Raw genomic sequence first — 22,217 nt, 5'->3', positions numbered from 1 at the left:
TGAGGGCACGCGGCCTGGTACGGCTCAGGAGGGGGGGCGCGCTCGCTCGCCCCCCTTTCCTGGCCGGCCGGGTAGCGTGCTCGGACAAGGGTCTGGTGTGGACTTTGGGGGAACCCCCACGCCGATTTTTTTCGGCGTTGGGGTTCCCCTTTAAGCCCATTCCAGGCGGCGGAGCCCGCGACGTCTCCTTCGCGGGCCCCGCCTACCTGTACACGCGCTCGAAATGGGCGGATTTGCCTCCTCCTTACGTGGGCGAGTCCGTTCATTTCAAAAGTTGAGCGAACTGTTTGGCAAACAGTTTGCTGAAACAGTCCGCTCGTGTGTGGGCAAGTCCGCTCATGCAAATTTTGAGCGGACTGTTTGCCGAAACTGTTTGACGAACAAGGTTGGGCAAACAGTCCGCGCGTGTGTACGCGGCCTTACAGTACATTTCTTATACAAGAAGATTTTTAGAATAAGATTCAACAGTAAACAAACAAAGCTCTAACATATACCGTATGTATATCGTGCATGTCCCATTCTGCATTAATCTCAATCAATAAAATCTATAGGTCATATAGTAACCGGTTGTAAGACATTTTCTGTTCTCAGCATAACCTATATATTGCAAGGAAGGCACATCTGTGTCCGGGTTCTTAAGGGCTGACTCACCGCCCTTATCCAGTGATTTTCTCCCTTTCATTCAAACTGTGATCCAACTATCCCTGACCTGCAAACAGTCTACCTTCACCTTCAGTATTTTTATCTTTATCAGTGTTCTCCTAACAGAACTACATCTGACACCACAAACCAAAAACGCTATTTCATCTCCATGCTTTATGTTGTTGGGAAGTCACTTTGGAAAACACCCCCTCGCATTTCTGGCTGTAAACACCTTGAGTAAAAGCAGATAATTTCCATAGAATTTACTGTACTTGCTGGAATGTATCTTCCCTTAGCTCAGGCATGCAGGGGGGTGTGCTTAGCCAAGAAAACCCATTTCCCCTCCTGGAAAACTCCTGGGATGTATGACATAATTTGCCCAGGCCTGGAAATCAGCAAGTAACTGAAGAATGTAATTGTAAGACATACTTTCCTATTTACTAATTCTAGCAGCATAAGGATTCAAAATAGGCAATGTTGATTGGGAGAGTGAAATTCTGCTTTAAATGGCGATGATGTTACTAGATAGTCTATATAGGGGTCTACACAACATATTAGCCAGACTGCATCCCATGGTCCTATGCCAATACCATTGCAGTGATAACTACAGCAGAAGGGGGATGGGTGCGGAACAGAGGGCGACCTGCTACATGGGCCTCCACTCCCTCACCGCCCTTCTATTTCACTTCTTGGTCGTGTTTGTTAACTCATTGCCCACTATGGTTTTGACTCATTGCCCACTATGGTTTTGTTTTATACCACACAAAATGGTTGCTACAAACATTTCTGTAGTTTGTTGTTCCATCTCTTCATACTCTCTCATATACTTTCTCGCCCCTTCCCCCTCTATGACAAAGATTGCTTATTGTAATACTTATTGCTCCCTTTCCAATTGCCTTAATGGTACATCTACTGGTCTCAAATATTATATAATTTTCGCTAAAAATAGATATTCTTCTTCAGAAAACATACATACAAAGTAAAAACTACACTACCTAGATTAACAATTTAAATCTAGTCTCCAAATCTAAGGGAGTGGCAATGGCGATCCATTTAGACTTCCAGACAGAAGACAAGGAAGTGGAAAATAAAAAAACATATCAAATGTTTACAAAAAATGTACCATTATACGAAAAAAATAAGGTGATTTTAAATCCTCAATGACAGGTTCTGCTCCAGGTCCAGATGGCTTTCCGGCTCTATACTATCGCAAGTTCCAGGATTTTTTGGTTCCTCATCTGGTTCAGTATTTTAATACTTTACAGGCAGGGGCCACCTTGGACCCCACCTCCCATATGGCATATATATATTAGTTATTGAAAAGCCCAATAAGGATACGGGGAGGTTGAAAACTACTGACTCATTTCACTTATAGATAATGATCTTAAACTGTTCGCTAAAGTATTGGCTAACAGACTGTCATTCTTTATCAGTTCTTATGTACATAGAGATCAGGTGGGCTTCCTCTCAGATCGTCAGGGGCCTGATCAGATAAGAAGAGCAATGAACGTCATCACGTTTCTGCGGTCGGGATGGGCTGGGGGCATCTCTCAGGAGGAGCTCCTCCTGTCCTTAGACTTGCAGAAAGCTTTTGATTCTGTGTCCTGGACTTACATGTTTCAGGTCTTAGAGACCTGGTGCTTCGGTCCTCTCTTTTTATGCGTCTTGGGATCAATTGGGATCAATCAGTTTTTGGGATACCATTCTGATCCTATCACCATTGAACGCGGTTTGCGACAGAGGTGCCCGCCGTCCCCACTGCTTTCCGCTATTGCGATCGATACTCTGGCCGTGGCAATCCGGGAAGACCCGGATATTAAATGAGTGCTATGTGGTCCCCATACACATAAATGTGCGTTATTCAAAGATAATATGCCTCCCCCCTTTTTTTGTGACCTCCCCCCTTACCTCACTCCCGAACATTCTTCATACTTCACGTAACTTTGGCAAGATCTCTGGGCTCAGAGTGAACGAGACAAAATCTTCTGCTATGAATATTAATGTTCCTGTCTCACTGCTTTACATATGAGGGAATCCTTTCCTTTTTAATGGCACTAGGTAGCTCTTCCATATTTAGGGATTAATCTCTCTCCCTCATACTCGTCATTATATGAGGTTAAATTACCCTTCCTCTTTTAGACGCCTGGAACAACTAATTTCTAGTTGGGCCCTGTATAATCTCTCGTGGCTTGGTAGAATTCATGCAATCAAAATTACCCCTTTGCCTAAACTTTTATATTTATTCAGGTCTTTACCAGTAAGGGTCTCTAGGTTGGACCTTTTCTGCTTTCAGGCTAAAGTGGTAAAGTTTTTATATGGGGCACTAAAGGTCATAGATTGCTTTGCTCCACTTTGTTTGCTCCCCGATCTGGGGGGGGGGGGGTCCTTGGTGTTCCCGATTTCTACTCCTACTATAAGACAGCGTGAATAATGCAACTGTTGACCGTCTACTCTTGCCACGAGAGACATGACTGGGTTCCAGTGGAACGTCAGGCTATTTCGTCCTTCACAATTGATTTCCTCATGTGGTGCCTCCTCAAAGAAAGACCCTTAATACAGCCCCCCACACTGTCCCACTCGTTTGCCATGTGGGATCAAGTGCATTCTGGTCCCTTACTGACCTCCACATTTACACCTCTGGGTCATATTTTTCATAACCCCGATTTTGCTCCTGGTATGGACATTAGGGCATTCAGGTGGTGGATGGACAAGGGCCTATATCGCATTGGTCACTTTTTCACTCATCGTGGTCCCCTTACTCTTTCCCATTGCTCCTCTGTCCTGGAGAAGCCCCCAACAGAACGGTTCAATTTTTATCAAATAGCCAATTTTTGCAGTGGCCCTTGGGGAAGCCTCCTGCTCTAACAGCATATGAGCAATGGTGCACTAAAGATCAGGGTTCTAGAGGGGGTATTTCTATGTTATATGAGCCACTGCTCACTCCACCTCAGAAACAACCTTACATGCTGGCCTGGGACTGTGCTGAGGACCTAGAGTCTTGGCGTTCTAGACTTCAAATTTCCTACAAAGGCATCCTGAATGTCTTTCTGATAGGAGCCAGTCTGAAAGTATTGACCAGATGGTATTTAGTCCCTACGCGCCTGCCAGGATGTATGGCACGGCCACCGCAGAATGCTTCAGGGGCTGTAATTTGTGAAGCTCCATGCTTTCCATTTGGTGGGAGTGTCCAAATGTTAGGAACTTCTGGAATAGGGCGTTTTCAATGATACATAAAATAACGGGACTCTCTATCGAGCAACAACCTTATCTAGCCTTACTTAATAACTTGCCTTCGGGCTAGCCACGTCTTCTAAAATGTCTAATTTTCTTTTATTTCTTTTTAATTATCTTTTAATCTATTTCGCTAGCAACTAAGATTGTTATAGCAGGGGCATGGAAGACACCCTCAGTATCATTTAGGCGATTAAAACATAAAATCTCTTAGATCATGGTACATGAAAAGATTTCAGGGATTGTTAATGATCACAGTAAACTGTTTGATCAGACCTGGGAGCCTTGTACCTTTGTCCATGAATTCTGGGGTGGTACAAAGGCGGGACCCACTTCCTATTACACTAACTTCCTCTCCAACCTAGGTCTCCTTGTGCTCTCTGGATTCTTATTTCTTCTGATTTTCTTTTTCCATCCTTTTTCTTTAACTTCTTTTTCAATAAGCCTCTTATGTCCCCTTTCGACACTCATGATACTGTCTTTGATGCTGTGATATTAATGGTGACCAACGGTATGCTGTACCAATTAGGAATACCTTACAAATAACGTTATGTAACAGTAGTTATGTGCAGCAATACTGAGAGCCACAGTCTGTGATCCCATGCATTTTTTGGTTCCACATAATGGTTCTTGGTATTAGAATTAGTCCATCTCTCTTATGCCTGCATTGTTGTAACTAAGAGGGTCATTGGGAGGTATGGGGGCAGAGGTAACAGCTGGTGAAGGAAAGGAGGAGGCAAAAGTGACAGTAGTGACGGCAGACATAGTACAGGAGACAGGGACTGTAGACATGATACTGGAGACGGCCAGAGACTGCAGACATGGTACAGGAGACAGCAGACATGGTACAGGAGACAGCCAGAGACTGCAGACATGGTACAGGAGACTGCCAGAGACTGCAGACATACTACAGTAGATGGTCAGAGAATACAGACATGGTACAGGAGACAGTCATAGGCTGAAGGCCTGGTAGAAGTACTGTGGAAGGTGTGGTGAAGTTGTAGTCAGTGTACACAGCTCTGGGAAGCCTGTCCTCCCTCTAGAATAAAACCTGTGTGATCCCTGCCCCCTGTCCCCCCCCTCCTCATTGTGCAGCCATCACTGGAGTTCTGCTCACTCACATTAGTACAGTCCTGGTCAAGATTGCAAAGTCTGCTCAGACTCCAGGCCCTTCTGTTGTGAGTGGGAAATAGGTGGAGGCTGAGCAGCTCAATAGGAGGAAGTTACATCTTTCCCCTCTGAATGCTGAGACCTCCATGCACCTGATTGGTTGCTAGGCGGGCCCAGCAACCAATCATTTTCACAGGCAGGACTTGGACGAGAAACGGGAGTTCTGACACTGGTCCTGGCTTTTACCCCATGTAAAGATGCCACTGGGAGGAGGAGGTGGGGATGGCACCCAGAGGAGACAGTGGGCTGGAGGAGGAGACATTCTGATTCTAAATTGACGTTACTTCCGGTATCAGCTTTGGGTATCAGAGAATTTTCACGAGTACCCATACTCGCGAAAATGTCTAGTATCGGCACCGATACTAGTATCAGTGAAACCATACAGTATTTGTAGCTGCTGACTTTTAATTTTTTTTCCAGACTGAAGCTCCTTTTAAAAGCACAGAAAAAAAGAGTGCACAAAATATAAAAGGTTGGCAACCAAAGTCAAAGTGACTATACTCAGTTCTGCTGGTAGGCAATAAGTAGGATTAAGGAGAATAAGTACCCACAGTACAATGAAATAACCAACGTCAAATACTGGGAAGCAGATCAGCATTAACCATGGGGGCATTGGCATTGAGATGACCGTATCCCTGGACTCCATCCAGATCTCGGAAACTATAGAGAATTTGTTGGGACATCCTCTAGATTCATATGTGACTTTATACAATGGTACCAATTTATTACCAACAGACTTCCAGAAGTCTAAAATAGTCGCCTGTGGAGATTTCCATTTAAGGAGTATAGATTTGCGAGCATGAAATAATAACAGTCCTATTAAAAAATTCTCATGGCCCTGGAGGTAGCCAGCAAATGAACAAACATCAAATATGAACAAATATACAAACATCAAAGGCTATAGGTACCAAAAAGGCAATAACTGAACAAATGCAGAGAAATTTCAGTGCAAAATAAGTGAAAATGTCCAAATTGGGTCCAATTATCCACTTTCCCTCCCCTTGTCATGTTACTCGTTACAAGGTCTCAGATGTGAATGGGAAGCAGGTTTGTTAAATTTGGCGTTCTTGCTCTCACTCTCTCATACTGGTCACTGGAAGTTCAACATGGCACCTCACGGCAAAAAACTCACTGAGGATCTGAAAAAAAGAATTGTTGCGCTGCACAAAGGTGGCCTAGGCTATAAGAAGATTGCAAAAACCCTGAACCTGAGGGAGCTACAGTTCATTGAGGGAACCAATAATGCCTACATGTACTGTGACATACTGAAGTAGAGCATGATCCCCTCCTTTCGGAGACTGGGCCACAGGGCAGTGTTTCAACATGACAATCTCAAACACGCCTCCAAGACAACCACTGTCTTGCTAAAGAAGCTAAGGGTAACGGTGATGGACTGGCCAAGCACTTCTCCAGACCTAAACCCTATTGAACATCTGTGGGGCATCCTCAAACAGAAGTTGGAAGCACGCAAGGTCTCTAACAGCCAGTGGTTTAGACAATAATGGCTGTGTGTTGAGTTATTTTGAGGGGACAGCAAATCTACACTGTTATACAAACTGTACACTCACTACTTTACATTGTAGCAAAGTGTCACTTCTTCAGTGTTGTCACATGAAAAAATATTTAAAAAAAATTACAAAAATGTGAGGGGTGTACTGACTTTTGTGAGATACTGTATTTGAAGAATTTTTTAGGGTTTCCTACTATCTTTTGCAATCTGTTGTTCATTTTGAATATTTGCGTCCTTGATGTCCTTTTTACATATTCTATTATATTCTTTGTAACATTTAAACGATGATAGTGTTTCTTCATTTTTATATTTTTTAAAAGCTCTTCTCTTAATATTTATAGATTTTTTTTAACTTTGACAGTGAGCCATGTAGGTTTTATTTTTAGCCTTTTAAACTCATTGCTCGTGGGAATTTACTTTGCAGTGAGTTCGTATACAGTCTTTTTGAAGAATTCCCATTTCTGCTGTGTGTTCATCAATGCCAATATTCCCTCCCAGTCTAAGTCTTAGGGAGCAGCCCTCATCCTTGGAAAATTTGCTATCTTAAAAGTTAAATGTTTATATATTTACCAAATGTATTTGTTTCTTACCGCTAACATTAAATTAAATCATGTCAAATGTTCTTTTATATACCAAAATAAGCTCTGCATGGTTTGAGCTCACCAGGTCCAGCAGAGCATCATTCTTAGTCAGGACCTCAATAAACTGCATCATAAAATTGTCTTGTAATAGGTTTAGCAATTTCTGCCCTTTAATTGTTTAAGCAGTGCCATTACTCCAGTCAAGTCAGTCAAGTAGGTAAAATCCCCCATTATTATTACCATCCCAGCCCTTGCAGCCCTTTTTATCTGTGCCAGGAGCTGAGTCTTCACCTCCTCATTAACACTGGGAGGTCTATAACAAACTCTAATGCCGCGTACACACGATCAAATTGTCCGGTGGAATTGGTCCGGCAAACAATCCGCCGGACTTTATAACGAACGGACTTGGCCACACACGGACACTCCGAAAGTCCAGAAATTTCTAACACGATGACGTACAGCGCGTACGACGGGACTAGTTGCTTCAGAGCATGCGTCATTCTTAGTCCGCTGGACTAGCACACTGACGAACGGATTGTCCGCTGAAAGCCAAGTCCGGCAGACAAATTTTGAGTCAAAACTACTTTCTAAGTCCACCGGACTTTACGATGAAAAAGTCCGCTGGAGCCCACACACGATCGAATTGTCCGGCGTACTGTGTACAATTCGATCGTGTGTACGTTGCATTAGGATAACCTTTGTAGTACGCACACCCATGTACATTTCTACCCATAATGCTTCAGACTCATCTCACTTTCCACTAGGTCCACTTTCACACTCGTTTTGAGATCACGTCTCACATAAAGAAAGACACCACCACCCCTCCATTTTACCCTGTCTTTCAAAAAGAGAAGATAGCCAGGAATATTAATAGCCCAGTCATGTGAAGAATGAAGCCAAGATTCAGCAATACCAATTAAATCCTAGTTCTCCTCATGCACCAGAGCTTCAAACTCACCTATTTTGCTCGGCAGACTTCTGGCAGTGTTGAAAAAACACTTGGAGGTCCTTCCCTCCAAATTACAGCCTAGTTCATTAAAATGGTTCCTAAGGAGCCTCCACCTTCCATATATTCTGTCATTGGTTCCAACGTGGACCAAGACAGCTGAGTCATGCCCAGCCCCTCCCAGTAATTTATCAACCCGGCCACCACATGCCAAACCATGGCACCAGGGAGACAGCAAACCATTCGCTTGAGGTAATCCTGGTGGGAAAATATTCTATCAACCGCTCTTGATTAAAGAATCCCCTATTACCACCAATTGTCTTGGACTACCAGCACTACCCTTACCACCACTACTAGCTGGGCTGCTCTCCTGGCTTTTAGGGGTAGGAGTGACATCTAGGGCTGCTATCTCTGAGCTTGCTACCCCTACATCTTCAGCCAACTTGGTAAATGTGTTAGGGTATTTAAACCTAGGGCTGGCATTCCTTTTCTGTGAGCCCCTACCACTCCCTCTAACTGCATTAACCCATCTTCCCACCTGATAATCCTGACTTACCCCTCCACCCTGCCCATTAACCCTACTAGCCCCCTGCTCAGCGAGCAGAGGACCCCTTTCAAGGTTGTCAGTTCTGCAATTCCTCTCTCGAATCGCTAGTAACTGGTTTCCTCAGTTCCCACATGTTTACAGAGTGTTGTTAAAAGAGGTGGGAATGCTACACCAAGGTAAACGTGGACATGTCCCTTTTTTTTTTTTTTTTTTTTAACATGTTGCTGGCATCAATTTCAAATTATCTTATTTTTTCTTAAACTGAACATTTTCCCAGTTTAAACATTTGATATGTTTTCTATTGTCTATGGTAAATAAAACATGGGTTTAGGAGATTTGCAAATCATTGCATTCTGTTTTTATGGAGATTTTACACAGTGTCACGATTTTTTTATTTTCTTTTGGAATTGTAGTTGTAAAAGAAAATCCCCAAATTTGGGTTGTCCCAATCTTCCAATGGAAACACTAGTTCTGGTGACCCTTGGGGTAGACACTAAGACCACATGCACAGGCAAATGTTCCAGGACTGCTGGAGGATCTCGCACTCTAGCCGTTACTTATATGTCCACAACAGTTATAGTCAAGATAGATCAAGTATAAGTCCATCGCTCTTTGTTGGATCACCTATAATATTTAGGCCACATATTTTGTGGTCAAACCATGCTCCAGTTACCTTCTCCATCCTTACTTGCCAATCTTCATGTTCACATCTCTCTTAAAGGAGAAGTATGGAAATCCATTTTTTTGCCCCTTTATACATATTTAGGTAAATGCAGCATAGGACCAATGCCGCATCTGTCCCCGGCACTTCTGCACTGAGGACTGTGCCATCAAACACCACTGATGTCTCCTTTCTCTCGGCTCCCTGAGCAGAGAGCTGCTGCCTGTCAATCAGCAGCTCTCCTGCTCTGCTCCTCCATGCTCACTGGAGCGCTGAGCTGTGGAGAGGTGGGGTGCAGCCGTCTCAGCAGCTCACTGAGAGGCTGAGACAGCCCTGAGTCCAGGCACCTGGCGGATCCAGACTTCCAGAGCCAGGATGACATGGTGCCTGCAATGATCTGTGTGACATCAGCAGAGAGCGGACGTCAGACCGCTCTCTGCTGAAAACGGATCTCATTTCCAAATCAAGCATTTTAAGCGTGAATTACCATCCCACCAAAGCTAAAAAAAGAATTTATGAACTGTTACAGTTTTCGCCCCATATCGCTGATCAATGTGACTGTTAAGCTTTACGCTTAATATTACAGCCCCTGCATGACTGCTTAATTCATCAAGATCAGACAGGATTTGTTTCAGGTAGACAGGTAAAGGATGATAATATATGAAGCATCAACCTCATCTCAGCAGCTTGTGGTTGTTCACTCCCTGTAGTCCTTCTTGTGATGGACAAAGAGTGGGCATTTAACAGGGTCCATTGGCTTTTCTTAAAGTTCTCTGTCACCAAATTTGGCCTAAGTAGTGTCTTTGTATCTAACATTATGCTTCTTAACTCTAAACCTACTGCCAGGATTTGCCAGGATTTGCCAGGATTTTGGTGCATGATCAACCATCCTCTATCCACAACAGGAACCAGACAGGGCTTTCCCCTGTCATTATTGTTCTATATCTATATCAATACCATGGAACACTTGGCTGTTGCTTTGGATACCAACCCCTCCCTTCCCTGTGTCTGGTGTCATGTCATCACCAGCTGGTGCTCTATGCTGATGATCTCTTATTATATATCTCATCCCTGAACACTATTATACCAAATCCCACAAGAATTCTCTCAGCTTGGGGCACCTAGCAACTTCAAGAAAAATATCTAGAAATCTGGCTTTTTGAATTTATCCTTACCTTAGACTCAGTAGGACAGTTCTCTCCCACCTATACTTATCTTCCTGTTACAACTAAAGGATTTCATTCTGCCATCCTTAGAGCAGTCCTCAAGACCCAGTCCATTTTCTCTCATATCTATTACCCAACTATATTAGGTCTCTATCCAGAGAGGCATTGCTAAATTGCTGCTTAATCACTTCAATACAGGGCATTTTTACCCCAGTCCGTCCAGGCCAATTTTTAGCTTTCATGCTAAATTCTGTTGTACCACAACAGAATTTTTATCTTTTTTTTTAAACAGATAGAGCTTTCCTTTGGTGGTATTTAATCACCACTGGCTTTTTTATTTTTTACTAAAAAAATGAAAAAAGGCTAAAAAATTTGAAAGAAAAAAAAAGTTTTTCTTAGTTTCTGTTGTAAAATTTTGTAAATAAGTAACTTTTCTCCTTCACTGATGTATGCTGATGAGGCTACACTGACGGGCACTGATAGGCTGCATTGATAGGCACTGATGAGGTGGCACATGGTAAAAAGCCTACATCACAGGCTCTTTACAGTAATTGGAGATGCAGTGTGTGCAAGGGACATGCCACACCACAGATCGCCGTGCTCCCCGGGGGCATGCATAAGCAGCTTGTTCTGAAGGATGTCATATGACATCCAGTCGCAAAACAATGAAACCCCTACCTGACCTATAGCAAAATGATGGCTGGACAGGGGTATCATTGTGGTTAAAGAAATTTAAACTTTTATGAACTTCTCCAGCAGCAGACCTTTGAGCAATTTTGGATTTATATGCTATGCTGACAGAGATGACTTACAAAGAGAGGCTACCTTTTGAGCTAGCCTGGGATTGGGTTCTAGGAAGGCAGTCATTGGAGGAGGATTGGTCAAACTACTCTCACTAGAAAAAATATCAATTCCTGGTCGTACAGATGTCAGACCACCTTGTGGGATCTGCTACAATACAATAGGGATAATGTACTTTGTCCTTAGTTTAGTGAATGAGGTGAAGCTCTGCTGAGTTTCTTCAGCTAAGAAAAAAATGTTTGTTTTCTTTTATCACATATACCGTATATACTCGAGTATAGGCCGACCCGAGTATAAGCCGAGGCCCCCAATTTACCCCCAAAAAACTGGGAAACCTATTGACTCGTGTATAAGCCGAGGGTGAGATATGCCTGTCCATCCCTGTGTGTGTGTCCATCCATCCATCCATCCCTGTGTGTGTGTGTGTCCATCCATCCCTGTGTGTGTGTGTGTCCATCCATCCATCCATCCATCCCTGTGTGTGTGTCCATCCATCCATCCATCCCTGTGTGTGTGTGTGTCCATCCATCCATCCATCCCTGTGTGTGTGTGTGTCCATCCATCCATCCATCCCTGTGTGTGTGTGTCTCCATCCATCCATCCATCCCTGTGTGTGTGTGTGTCCATCCGTGTGTGTGTGTGTGTGTGTGTGTGTGTGTGTGTGTGTGTGTGTGTGTGTGTGTGGCCTTGTGTGTCCAGCCTACCTGTGTCCCGAGCCTCCGTCCGGTCCCGAGCCTCCGTCCGGTCCCGTCCCGAGCCTCCGGTCCCGTCCCGTCCCGAGACTCCGTCCGGTCCCGTCCCGTCCCGAGCCGAGCCTCCGTCCGGTCCCGTCCCAGGATCACCGCTCTTCGTCGGCGCCCATTCCCCTGTTCAAATGCCGCGCCTCCCTGTCTGTGATAGGCGGAACACAATTTCCCAGCAGCCTGTGTTCCGCCTATCACGGACATCGTCTCATCCTCGTCCGTAGTACGAGGATGAGACGATGTCCGTGATAGGCGGAACACAGGCTGCTGGGAAATTCAGTGTTCCGCCTATCACAGGCGAAGGCGGAGCCGGAGGCGCGGCTTTTGAATTATAGAATGGCCGCTGTCTGTCTGCTCGACACGCTGATCGAGCAGGCAGACAGCGATGACTCGAGTATAAGCCGAGGGGGGCACTTTCAGCCTCAAAAAAGAGGCTGAAAATCTCGGCTTATACTCGAGTATATACGGTAATTGGGTATTATTTGCAAAGTGAATTTTCACCACATTTATTAAGCCAAGGGAAAATGTCTCTGATAACTGAAAATGTACCACTTTGCTAAAACAGCCACACGTCTCACATTCATTCCTATTGGCTCATCACTATGATGCCAATAAAAATGTGCAGGAGGCAGAAAGGAACAGGCAAGCATCAGCACCATGAAAAAAGTTCTTAAGAACTTACTGTCTAAAATACCTGCTATTTAAAAAGCACAGGTTTGTTTTTATTCCAAATATGATAACCACAAAGAAAAAAAAAGAAGCAGGTACTTACTTATTACATTAAGCAGGCTACTCTTCCCTGCATTAGTAGCTCCTGCTAGAACCACCTGCACCCCATCTCTCAGTCTCTCTCCTCGGCGGTTGTCCTTGAGATGCTCCTCCAGCTCTTTCTGAAGCTTTTCTACTTCTTCATCAACTGCCAATTCAAATTAGTTAGATCAAAAGTTTTGACCTTTTTTTGTGTCTGCAATTTCTGTTTGCAGATTGTAATCCACATTGCTTTATTGCTTAATAAATAGCACTACATATTATGGTGGCACTTTATAAATGAATGACATTAATACTAAATGACAGTAAAGCAAATTCACAGAGAGCCCATAATTTACAGTTAAGACTTTGCAAGGCCTAGGATTTGCATTTAAGCAGTCACAATGTTTTAATCATAAAGGATAATGTGTTGGACTACTTAATAATAATAATTATACTGTATATTCCTGTATTCTAGCTGCATGTCTGGAAGAAAATCCTTTGAAATAAATGTGAGGTTACATGTAAAAACGGATTCAGCTTAACAGGCTAGCAAAATAACAGTTGTTTTGGTTGAAAGGAATTGAACGTGTAATGATGTCATGTATTTGGTTCATATGCTATTGTACTCCCTGCCGCTAAATACAGTAATACTTACATATAGGGATGCACCGAAATTTCGGCTGCCGAAACATATCGGCCGAAAATGCCCTTTTCGGCAATTTGCCGAAAGGAAAAAACGGCAGATAATTGAGCCGAAAATGGGGCGGGCCTGGGGGCAGAACTCCGCCCCCACCCCACCCCTGGTGCCGCCCATGATGGGGGGTGTATAGCGCAGGAGAGCCGCCGCCGTCTGGTTAAATAGAGCGCCGGGGACATCACAGCTTTAATTTCAATAGCTGTGTGTTCCCCGTCGCGCACCGTCACACACAGCCCCTCCCCCTTGTCCGGAGAACTTTGATAGACAGATCACCTGTCCAGATTGGATGGGTGATCTGTCTATCAAAGTGCCTGGACAAGGGGGAGGGGCTGTGTGTGACGGCGCGCGACAGGGAACACACAGCTATTGAAATTAAAGCTGTGATGTCCCCGGCGCTCTATTCAACCAGACGGCTCTCTTCACTGCACAGGGGCATAGCTGGCTGCATCGCTGGGGACAATTGCTGGTTGCATCGCTGGGGACAATTGCTGGCTGCATCGCTGGGGACAATTGCTGGCTGCATCGCTGGGGACAATTGCTGGCTGCATCGCTGGGGACAATTGCTGGCTGCATCGCTGGGGACAATTGCTGGCTGCATCGCTGGGGACAATTGCTGGCTGCATCGCTGGGGACAATTGCTGGCTGCATCGCTGGGGACAATTGCTGGCTGCATCGCTGGGGACAATTGCTGGCTGCATCGCTGGGGACAATTGCTGGCTGCATCGCTGGGGACAATTGCTGGCTGCATCGCTGGGGACAATGGCTGGCTGCATCGCTGGGGACAATGGCTGGCTGCATCACTGGGGACAATGGCTGGCTGCATCACTGGGGACAATGGCTGGCTGCATCACTGGGGACAATGGCTGGCTGCATCACTGGGGACAATGGCTGGCTGCATCACCGGGGACAATCGCTGGCTGCATCACCGGGGACAACACTGGCTGCACTTATCTCTTTTATCATGTCGCCAGTCTGACCACCTCCTGTACCATGTCGCCAGTCCCTGACCACCTCCTGTACCATGTCGCCAGTCCCTGACCACCTCCTGTACCATGTCGCCAGTCCCTGACCACCTCCTGTACCATGTCGCCAGTCCCTGACCACCTCCTGTACCATGTCGCCAGTCCCTGACACCCTCCTGTACCATGTCCCCAGTCTTTGACCACCTCCTGTACCATGTCCCCAGTCTCTGACCACCTCCTGTACCATGTCCCCAGTCTCTGACCACCTCCTGTACCATGTCCCCAGTCTCTGACCACCTCCTGTACCATGTCCCCAGTCTCTGACCACCTCCTGTACCATGTCCCCAGTCTCTGACCACCTCCTGTACCATGTCCCCAGTCTCTGACCACTTCCTGTACCATGTCCCCAGTCTCTGACCACTTCCTGTACCATGTCCCCAGTCTCTGACCACCTCCTGTACCATGTCCCCAGTCTCTGACCACCTCCTGTACCATGTCCCCAGTCTCTGACCACCTCCTGTACCATGTCCCCAGTCTCTGACCACCTCCTGTACCATGTCCCCAGTCTCTGACCACCTCCTGTACAATGTCCCCAGTCTCTGACCACCTCCTGTACCATGTCCCCAGTCTCTGACCACCTCCTGTACCATGTCCCCAGTCTCTGACCACCTCCTGTACCATTTCCCCAGTCTCTGACTACCTCCTGTACCATGCCCCCAGTCTCTGACCACCTCCTGTGCAATGCCCCCAGCCTCTGACCACCTCCTGTACCATGCCCCCAGTCTCTGACCACCTCCTGTACCATGTCCCCAGTCTCTGACCATCTCCTGTATAAAAATATTTTTTTTAAAACAGTCATTTTCGGTATCGGTGCTGTTTCGGTATTGGTTTCGGTTTTCGGCCTAGTGTATTTTTCATTTTCGGTATCGGTTTCGGCACCAAAAAACCCATTCGGTGCATCCCTACTAACATAAATGCACAATATACTACAATAACATAGACAGAATTCTTGTGGATACCTGTGGACAGGACACCTTCTTCAATATGGTCATCTTCACTAAAATCTATAAAGGCTTCAACATGAGCCAATGCCTGATTAAGAAAGGAAAAAAAAAAAAAGTTCAGCAAAAAATTTCAAAATTCAGGATGGCAAGATAAACGGCCTGAGTAGTTTGTCAAGAGAAGACTAGGCAGGGCTGACAAAACTCAGTCCGCAAAAGTAATGTGTGTTATCAGCCACAGTAGGACTTAGTCAGGCCATATACTAGTAGACTTTTCTTAAAAAAAAATATTTTGAAGTGTTGTAAATCAAAAATTCGAAGAAAAAGGATAAAAAAAAATGTTCTCAAAGAAACAAACTTCTAACTAAGTCCTCATTCACATCGATGCGGTCAAATCGCATGACAGCCTATTGCCAGCAATGGCACCGTCCCAATCGGTGCGATGCTGACTTTGCCATGCCAATTTCCAGAAGTAGCTTCTGCACTACTTTTGACAACAACTTTAACCACTTCCCGACCGCCGCACGACGATGTACGTCGACAGAATGGCACGGGCAGGCATATGGGCGTACCTGTACGTCCCTGCCTTCCCGCGGGTGGGGGGCCCGATCGGGCCCCCCCCCGGTGCCAGCGGCGGTCGGTATCCGTGCAGGAGCGATCCGGGATGAGGGGGCGGCCATTCATTCATGGCCACCCCCTCGCGATCGCTCCTGACGAATGGGAGTGAAGCATTGCATCACTTCCTCTCCTGTAATGTAAACACAGGAGAGGAAGTGATGTAATCTCTCCTCCGTGTCGGTATTTTTCGTTCCGGCACCGAGGAGAGAGGATCGGTGAGTTGCACCAACACGACACTTCACAGTAGAACATGCCAGGCACACTCACACCCCCCCTTTACCCCCCGATCACCCCCCCAATTACCCCTGCCCCCCCAGTCACAGTGACACCAATGCATTTTTTTTTTTTTTTTGCAGCGGCAGAATCGGATCGCATGGGTGTTCACACCATGCGATCCGAGTTTGCAGATCGCACTGCGATATGCGAACTGATCTGGGGGTGTCATTAACATTTCACTGACACTCCCAGGAGTTCGCATAGAGCAGTGTGAACTGCCGCCAGGAGGCATGCGATGCGGGAACCTGCCGCGGATTCGTGGCGTTCCCGCATCACTCCAGTGTGAACCCAGCCTAATAAGCGATCGTTTTTCTGATCGCTGTATTGGTGTCACAGGTGACGCTAGTTAGGCAGGTAGGTATTTAGGTTCGCCGCAGCTTTTTATAGCGCCAGGGACCCCCATATACTACCGCATAAAGCCCCCTGATTGCCCCCTAGTTAACCCTTTCACCAGTGATCACCATATAACTGTTACAGGTGACGCTGGTTGGTTAGTTATTTTTTTATAGTTTCAGGGCACCCGCCATTTATTACCTAATAAAGGTTTAACCCCCTGATCACCCGGCGGGTGTCATTTGTGACTGTAATAACTGTTAGGGCAGTTAGGGTTAGCCCCCTTTAGTTCTAAGGTACCCCCCTAACCCCCCCAATAAAGGTTTAACCCCGTGATCACCCCCCGTCGCCAGTGTCACTAAGGCTGGGTTCACATTGCAGCGGTTTATGAGAACGGATGTGATTCGCACCGCACTGCAGTGCAAATCACATCCGATCTCTGTGCGATTCGAGTTCAGCCATACAGATAGTATGGCTGAATTCATGTTGCACCCGCCGCTACCACCGCAAACTCGCACGGGACCCTTTTTTTGGTCCGCAGCAGAATCGGATCGCATGGGTGTTCACACCATGCGATCCGAGTTTGCAGATCGCACTGCGATATGCAAACTGATCTGGGGGTGTCATTAACATTTCACTGACACTCCCAGCAGTTCGCATAGGGCAGTGTGAACTGCCGCCGGGAGGCATGCGATGCGGGAACCCGCCGCGGATTCGTGGCGTTCCCGCATGGCTCCAGTGTGAACCCAGCCTAATAAGCGATCGTTTTTCTGATCGCTGTATTAGTGTCACAGGTAACGCTAGTTAGGCAGGTAGGTATTTAGGTTCGCCGCAGCTTTTTATAGCGCCAGGGACCCCCATATACTACCGCATAAAGCCCCCTGATTGCCCCCTAGTTAACCCTTTCACCAGTGATCACCATATAACTGTTACAGGTGACGCTGGTTGGTTAGTTATTTTTTTATAGTTTCAGGGCACCCGCCATTTATTACCTAGTCTCACTAGTGTACCCGTAAATTTAGGGGTGTCTACTTTCCAAAATGGGGTAATTTGGGGGGGGGTTTGTGCCATCTTGGCATTTTATGGCCTTCAAAACTGTAACGCCCTTAGAAAGCCTGAAGGCGGTGCTTGGTTTTCGGGGCCCCGTACGCGGCTAGGCTCCCAAAAAGTCCCACATATGTGGTATCCCCATACTCAGGAGAAGCAGCAGAATTTATTTTGGGGTGTCATTTCACATATGCCCATGGCATGCGTGAGCAATATATCATTTAGTGACAACTTTGTAAAAAAATAAAATAAAATAAAAAAGTTTGTAATTTTCCCGCAACTTGTGGCAAAATATAAAATATTCCATGGACTCAACATGCCTCTCAGCAAATAACTTGGGGTGTCTACTTTCTAAAATGGGGTCATTTGTGGGGGTTTTGTGCCATCTTGGCATTTTATGGCCTTCAAAACTGTAATAGGTAGTGAGAAGTGAAATCAAAAATTTACGCCCTTAGAAAGCCTGATGGCGGTGCTTGGTTTTCGGGGCCCCGTACGCGGCTAGGCTCCCAAAAAGTTCCACATATGTTGTATCCCCGTACTCAGGAGAAGCAGCAGAATTTATTTTGGGGTGTCATTTCACATATGCCCACAGCATGTGTGAGCAATATATCATTTAGTGACAACTTTGTGTAAAAAAAAAAAAAAAAAAAAAAAGTTTGTAATTTTCCCGCAACTTGTGGCAAAATATAAAATATTCCATGGACTCAACATGCCTCTCAGCAAATAGCTTGGGGTGTCTACTTTCTAAAATGGGGTCATTTGTGGGGGTTTTGTGCCATCTTGGCATTTTATGGCCTTCAAAACTGTAATAGGTAGTGAGAAGTGAAATCAAAAATTTACGCCCTTAGAAAGCCTGAAGGCGGTGCTTGGTTTTCGGGGCCCCGTACGCGGCTAGGCTCCCAAAAAGTACCACATATGTGGTATCCCCGTACTCAGGAGAAGCAGCAGAATTTATTTTGGGGTGTCATTTCACATATGCCCATAGCATGTGTGAGCAATATATCATTTAATGACAACTTTGTGTAAAAAAAAAGAAAAAAAATGTTTTTTTGTCATTATTCAATCGCTTGAGGCAAAAAAATAAAATATTCAATGGGCTCAACATGCCACTTATCAATTTCCTTAGCGGGTCTACTTTCCAAAATGGGGTCATTTGGGGGGGTTTTGTACTGCCCTGCCATTTTAGCACCTCAAGAAATGAGATAGGCAGTCGTAAACTAAAAGCTGCGTAAATTCCAGAAAACGTACCTTAGTTTGTAGATGTGACAACTTTTGCGCAAACCAATAAATATACAGTTATTGACTTTTTTTTTACCAAAGACATGTGGCTGAATACATTTTGGCCTAAATGTATGACTAAAATTGAGTTTATTGGATTTTTCTAATAACAAAAAGTAGAAAATATCATTTTTTTTCAAAATTTGCGGTCTTTTTACGTTTATATCGCAAAAAATAAAAATCGCAGAGTCAGTCAAATACCTTTAAAAGAAAGCTCTATTTGTGGGAAGAAAAGGACGCAAATTTCGTTTGGGTACAACATTGCATGACCGCGCAATTACCAGTTAAAGCAGCGCAGTGCCAAAGTGTAAAAAGACCTCTGGTCATTTACCAGCAAAATGGTCCGGTCTGAAAGTGGTTAATAGACATCTGTGCATGAGCCTTCACAGATGTCTTTCAAGTCGCCCCTGAAGTTGTACTGAAATGCAGCTTTGAAATATTGCGAGTTCAGATGAAGTTGCACGATTTCAAAGCCGCATTCAATGTAAACTAATGTGAGGGTTAAATGTGGTTTTCATTTGGAAAAAATCATTCTAATGAAGCCTGTTTAATATGTCTCATATTCTATTTAAATAGCAGGTCCAGGCAAATTTTAAGGGCTTTTCAATTAAATTAGTTGACTTGATGGCATTCACAGTTCCCGCTGTCAGAATACAATGTTTAAGCATGGATGATTCCTCTATCCACCAGTGTGTGGATGGAGAGGAATCCATTTGTTTTTTTTTTCGATCAGCTCGCTGGGTTAAAAAAAAAAAAAAAAGTAAGAAAGCAAAGTGAAAGCTTTGTCAAAATTACTTTTAGGTAAATGTACCAATAATATTACTAAAAATGCCTAATAAATTCAAATTAAAGCGGAGTTCCACCCAAAAGTGGAACTTCCGTTTAAAGCATTCCTCGCCCCCTGACATGCCACATCTGGCATATCATCTTTTTTGTTTGGGTTGGGGGGTGTGTACCCTTTTATTCAATGGGACTTCCTACCCCACGTTCTGCTTCCTATCTTCACTCCTCCGTTCGCCCTAGATGGCCCCTCCCTGCCAGCAATCTTCTGGGACACAACTCAGGTCCGAGAAGATCGGGTGGCCATAAGGAGATTGCAGCTCGACTCGCGCATGTGCCATGTGCGCCCGGCCGTGAAGCTGCTGACTTTTAATAAACTAAAAAATGGGTGAAACTCCACTTTAAGCAGAAAACACAATAAAACCACAAAGGGCACATGTACAGTATGCTATTTCTAACCCGAATCAATCGATGGCTCCATCTGTGATATAGTTGTCCAAGGTCTCCAGACATCTGACGTAATGCTTGTCGCCTTTGAACTTCAGTTTCTGCATGGATAAGATCCCCCAGACCTTCTACTTCAGTTAGATCTAGCTTCCCATTTTGAAAAGCTCTCTTTGTAAATTCTCCTGGCTTTGCAGGGCGAAGTGTTTTTAGATGGCCTAGGAGAAAAAAAAATCGTATTTGTGTACAGAGGACACAAAGATAGAAATTTTTAGACAATTGTGTTATAATATCACCTTTAGGAGGTCAGGACATTGGCAAACAAAAATTCCCAATGCACACTGACAGTACTCACTGTCAGTGTGCATTGGGAATAATGGAAACAACATTGAGTGGATATACATCCACCCCACTGGTGAATTGCAGCAGCACCCCTGGAGACTTCTCATGGAACCCCGGTTGAGAAACACTGATCTACAGTATATATTATCATCAAAAGATTCAGAGAATCTGGGGAAAACTCTGTGCACAAGGGACAGGGCCGAAATGCAATATTGGATGCCCATGATCTTCGGGCCCTCAAATGGCACTGCATTAAAATAGGCATGTTTCAGTGATCGACATCACTGCATGGGTATAGGAATACTTCCAAAAATCACTGTCTATGAACACAGTCCACCGTGCCATCCAAAAATGCAGGTAAAGCTTTAACATGCAAAGAAGAAGCCATATCTGAAAATGAAATGACCATAAACCCACCATCTTATCTGGGCCAAAGCTCATTTAAAATGGTCTGTTGCAAAATAGAAAACTGTTCTGTGGTAAATTTTAATTTGACATTCTTTTGGGCAACCATGGGTACTGCTTCCTCTGGATCAAAGAGGAGAGGGACCTTCTGGCTTGTTATCAGCACTCAAAAGCCTGCATCTCTGATGGTATGGGGGTGCATTAATGCATATGAAATGGGCGGGTTGCACATCTGGAAAGACACGATCAATGCTGAAAGATATATCCAGGTTTTAGAGCAGCATATGCTCCTATCCAGACAACTTCTTATTCAGGAAAGGCCTTGCATAATTCAGCAGACAATGCTAAACCACATCCTGCATCTACAGTGCCTCGCAAAAGTATTAACCCCCCTTGGCATTTTTCGTGTTTTGTTGAATCACAACCTGGAATTAACATGGATTGTTTGAGGATTTGAATCATTTAATTTACAGAACATGCCCACAACTTTGAAGATTTTTTTTATTATTGTAAAGCAAACAACAAATAGGACAAAATAACAGAAAAAGTTAATGTGCATAACTATTTACCCCCCAATACTCTTTAGAGCCACCTTTTGCGGCTATCACAGCTCCAAGTCGCTTTAGATAAGTCTCTATGAGCTTGCCACATCTTACCATTGGGATTTTTGCCCATTCCTCCTTGCAAAACTGCTCCAGCTCCTTCAAGTTGGAAGGTTTGTGCTTGTGAACACTACTCTTTAAGTCTGACCACAGATTTTCTATTGGATTGAGGTCTGAGCTTTGACGAGGCCATGCCAACACATTTACATGTTTCCCCTTAAACCACTCAAGTGTTGCTTTAGCAGTGTGTTTGGAGTCATTGTCCATCTGGAAGGTGAACCACCGTCCTAGCCTTAAATCACACACAAAGTGGTACAGGTTTTGCTCAACAATATCTCTGTATTTAGCACCATCCATCTTTTCCTCAACTCTGACCAGCATCCCAGTCCCAACTGCTGAAAAACATCCCCACAGCATGATTCTGCCACCACCATGTTTCATTGTGGGGATGGTGTTCTTTGGGTGATGTGATGTGTTGGGTTTGCGGCAGACATAGCATTTTTTTTGATGGCCAAAAAGTTCAATTCTAGTCTCATCAGACCAGAGCACCTTCCTCCAGACATCTTGGGAGTCTCCCACATGCCTTTGCGCAAACTCAAAATGTGGCATTTTGTTTTTTGCTGAAAGTAATGGCTTTCTTCTGACCATTCTGCCACAAAGCCCAACTCTATGCTTATTGTCATC

At 44.9% G+C, this 22,217-nt stretch overlaps 1 protein-coding gene across 1 annotated transcript in view; it reads right to left on the bottom strand.

Moving 5' to 3' along the window:
• GTPBP3 (GTP binding protein 3, mitochondrial) overlaps positions 1–22,217 on the bottom strand; it is a 160,156-nt gene that overhangs the window by 96,067 nt on the left and 41,872 nt on the right. The window contains exons 5-7 of the mRNA XM_077475428.1: positions 20,200–20,402; positions 15,427–15,499; positions 12,771–12,914 (exon numbers count right to left, since the gene is read on the bottom strand). Of these exons, the coding sequence (XP_077331554.1) occupies positions 12,771–12,914; positions 15,427–15,499; positions 20,200–20,402 (420 nt within the window). The remainder of the gene's footprint in view (positions 1–12,770; positions 12,915–15,426; positions 15,500–20,199; positions 20,403–22,217) is intronic.

This window comes from Lithobates pipiens, unplaced genomic scaffold (assembly GCF_037356315.1).
Source record: "Lithobates pipiens isolate NorthernLeopardFrog02 unplaced genomic scaffold, aLitPip1_a1.2 Scaffold_13, whole genome shotgun sequence".
Taxonomy (NCBI): Eukaryota; Metazoa; Chordata; class Amphibia; order Anura; family Ranidae; genus Lithobates; species Lithobates pipiens.
Note: the sequence above shows the minus strand (reverse complement) of the source record. Positions and strands in the feature narration are given on the sequence as shown.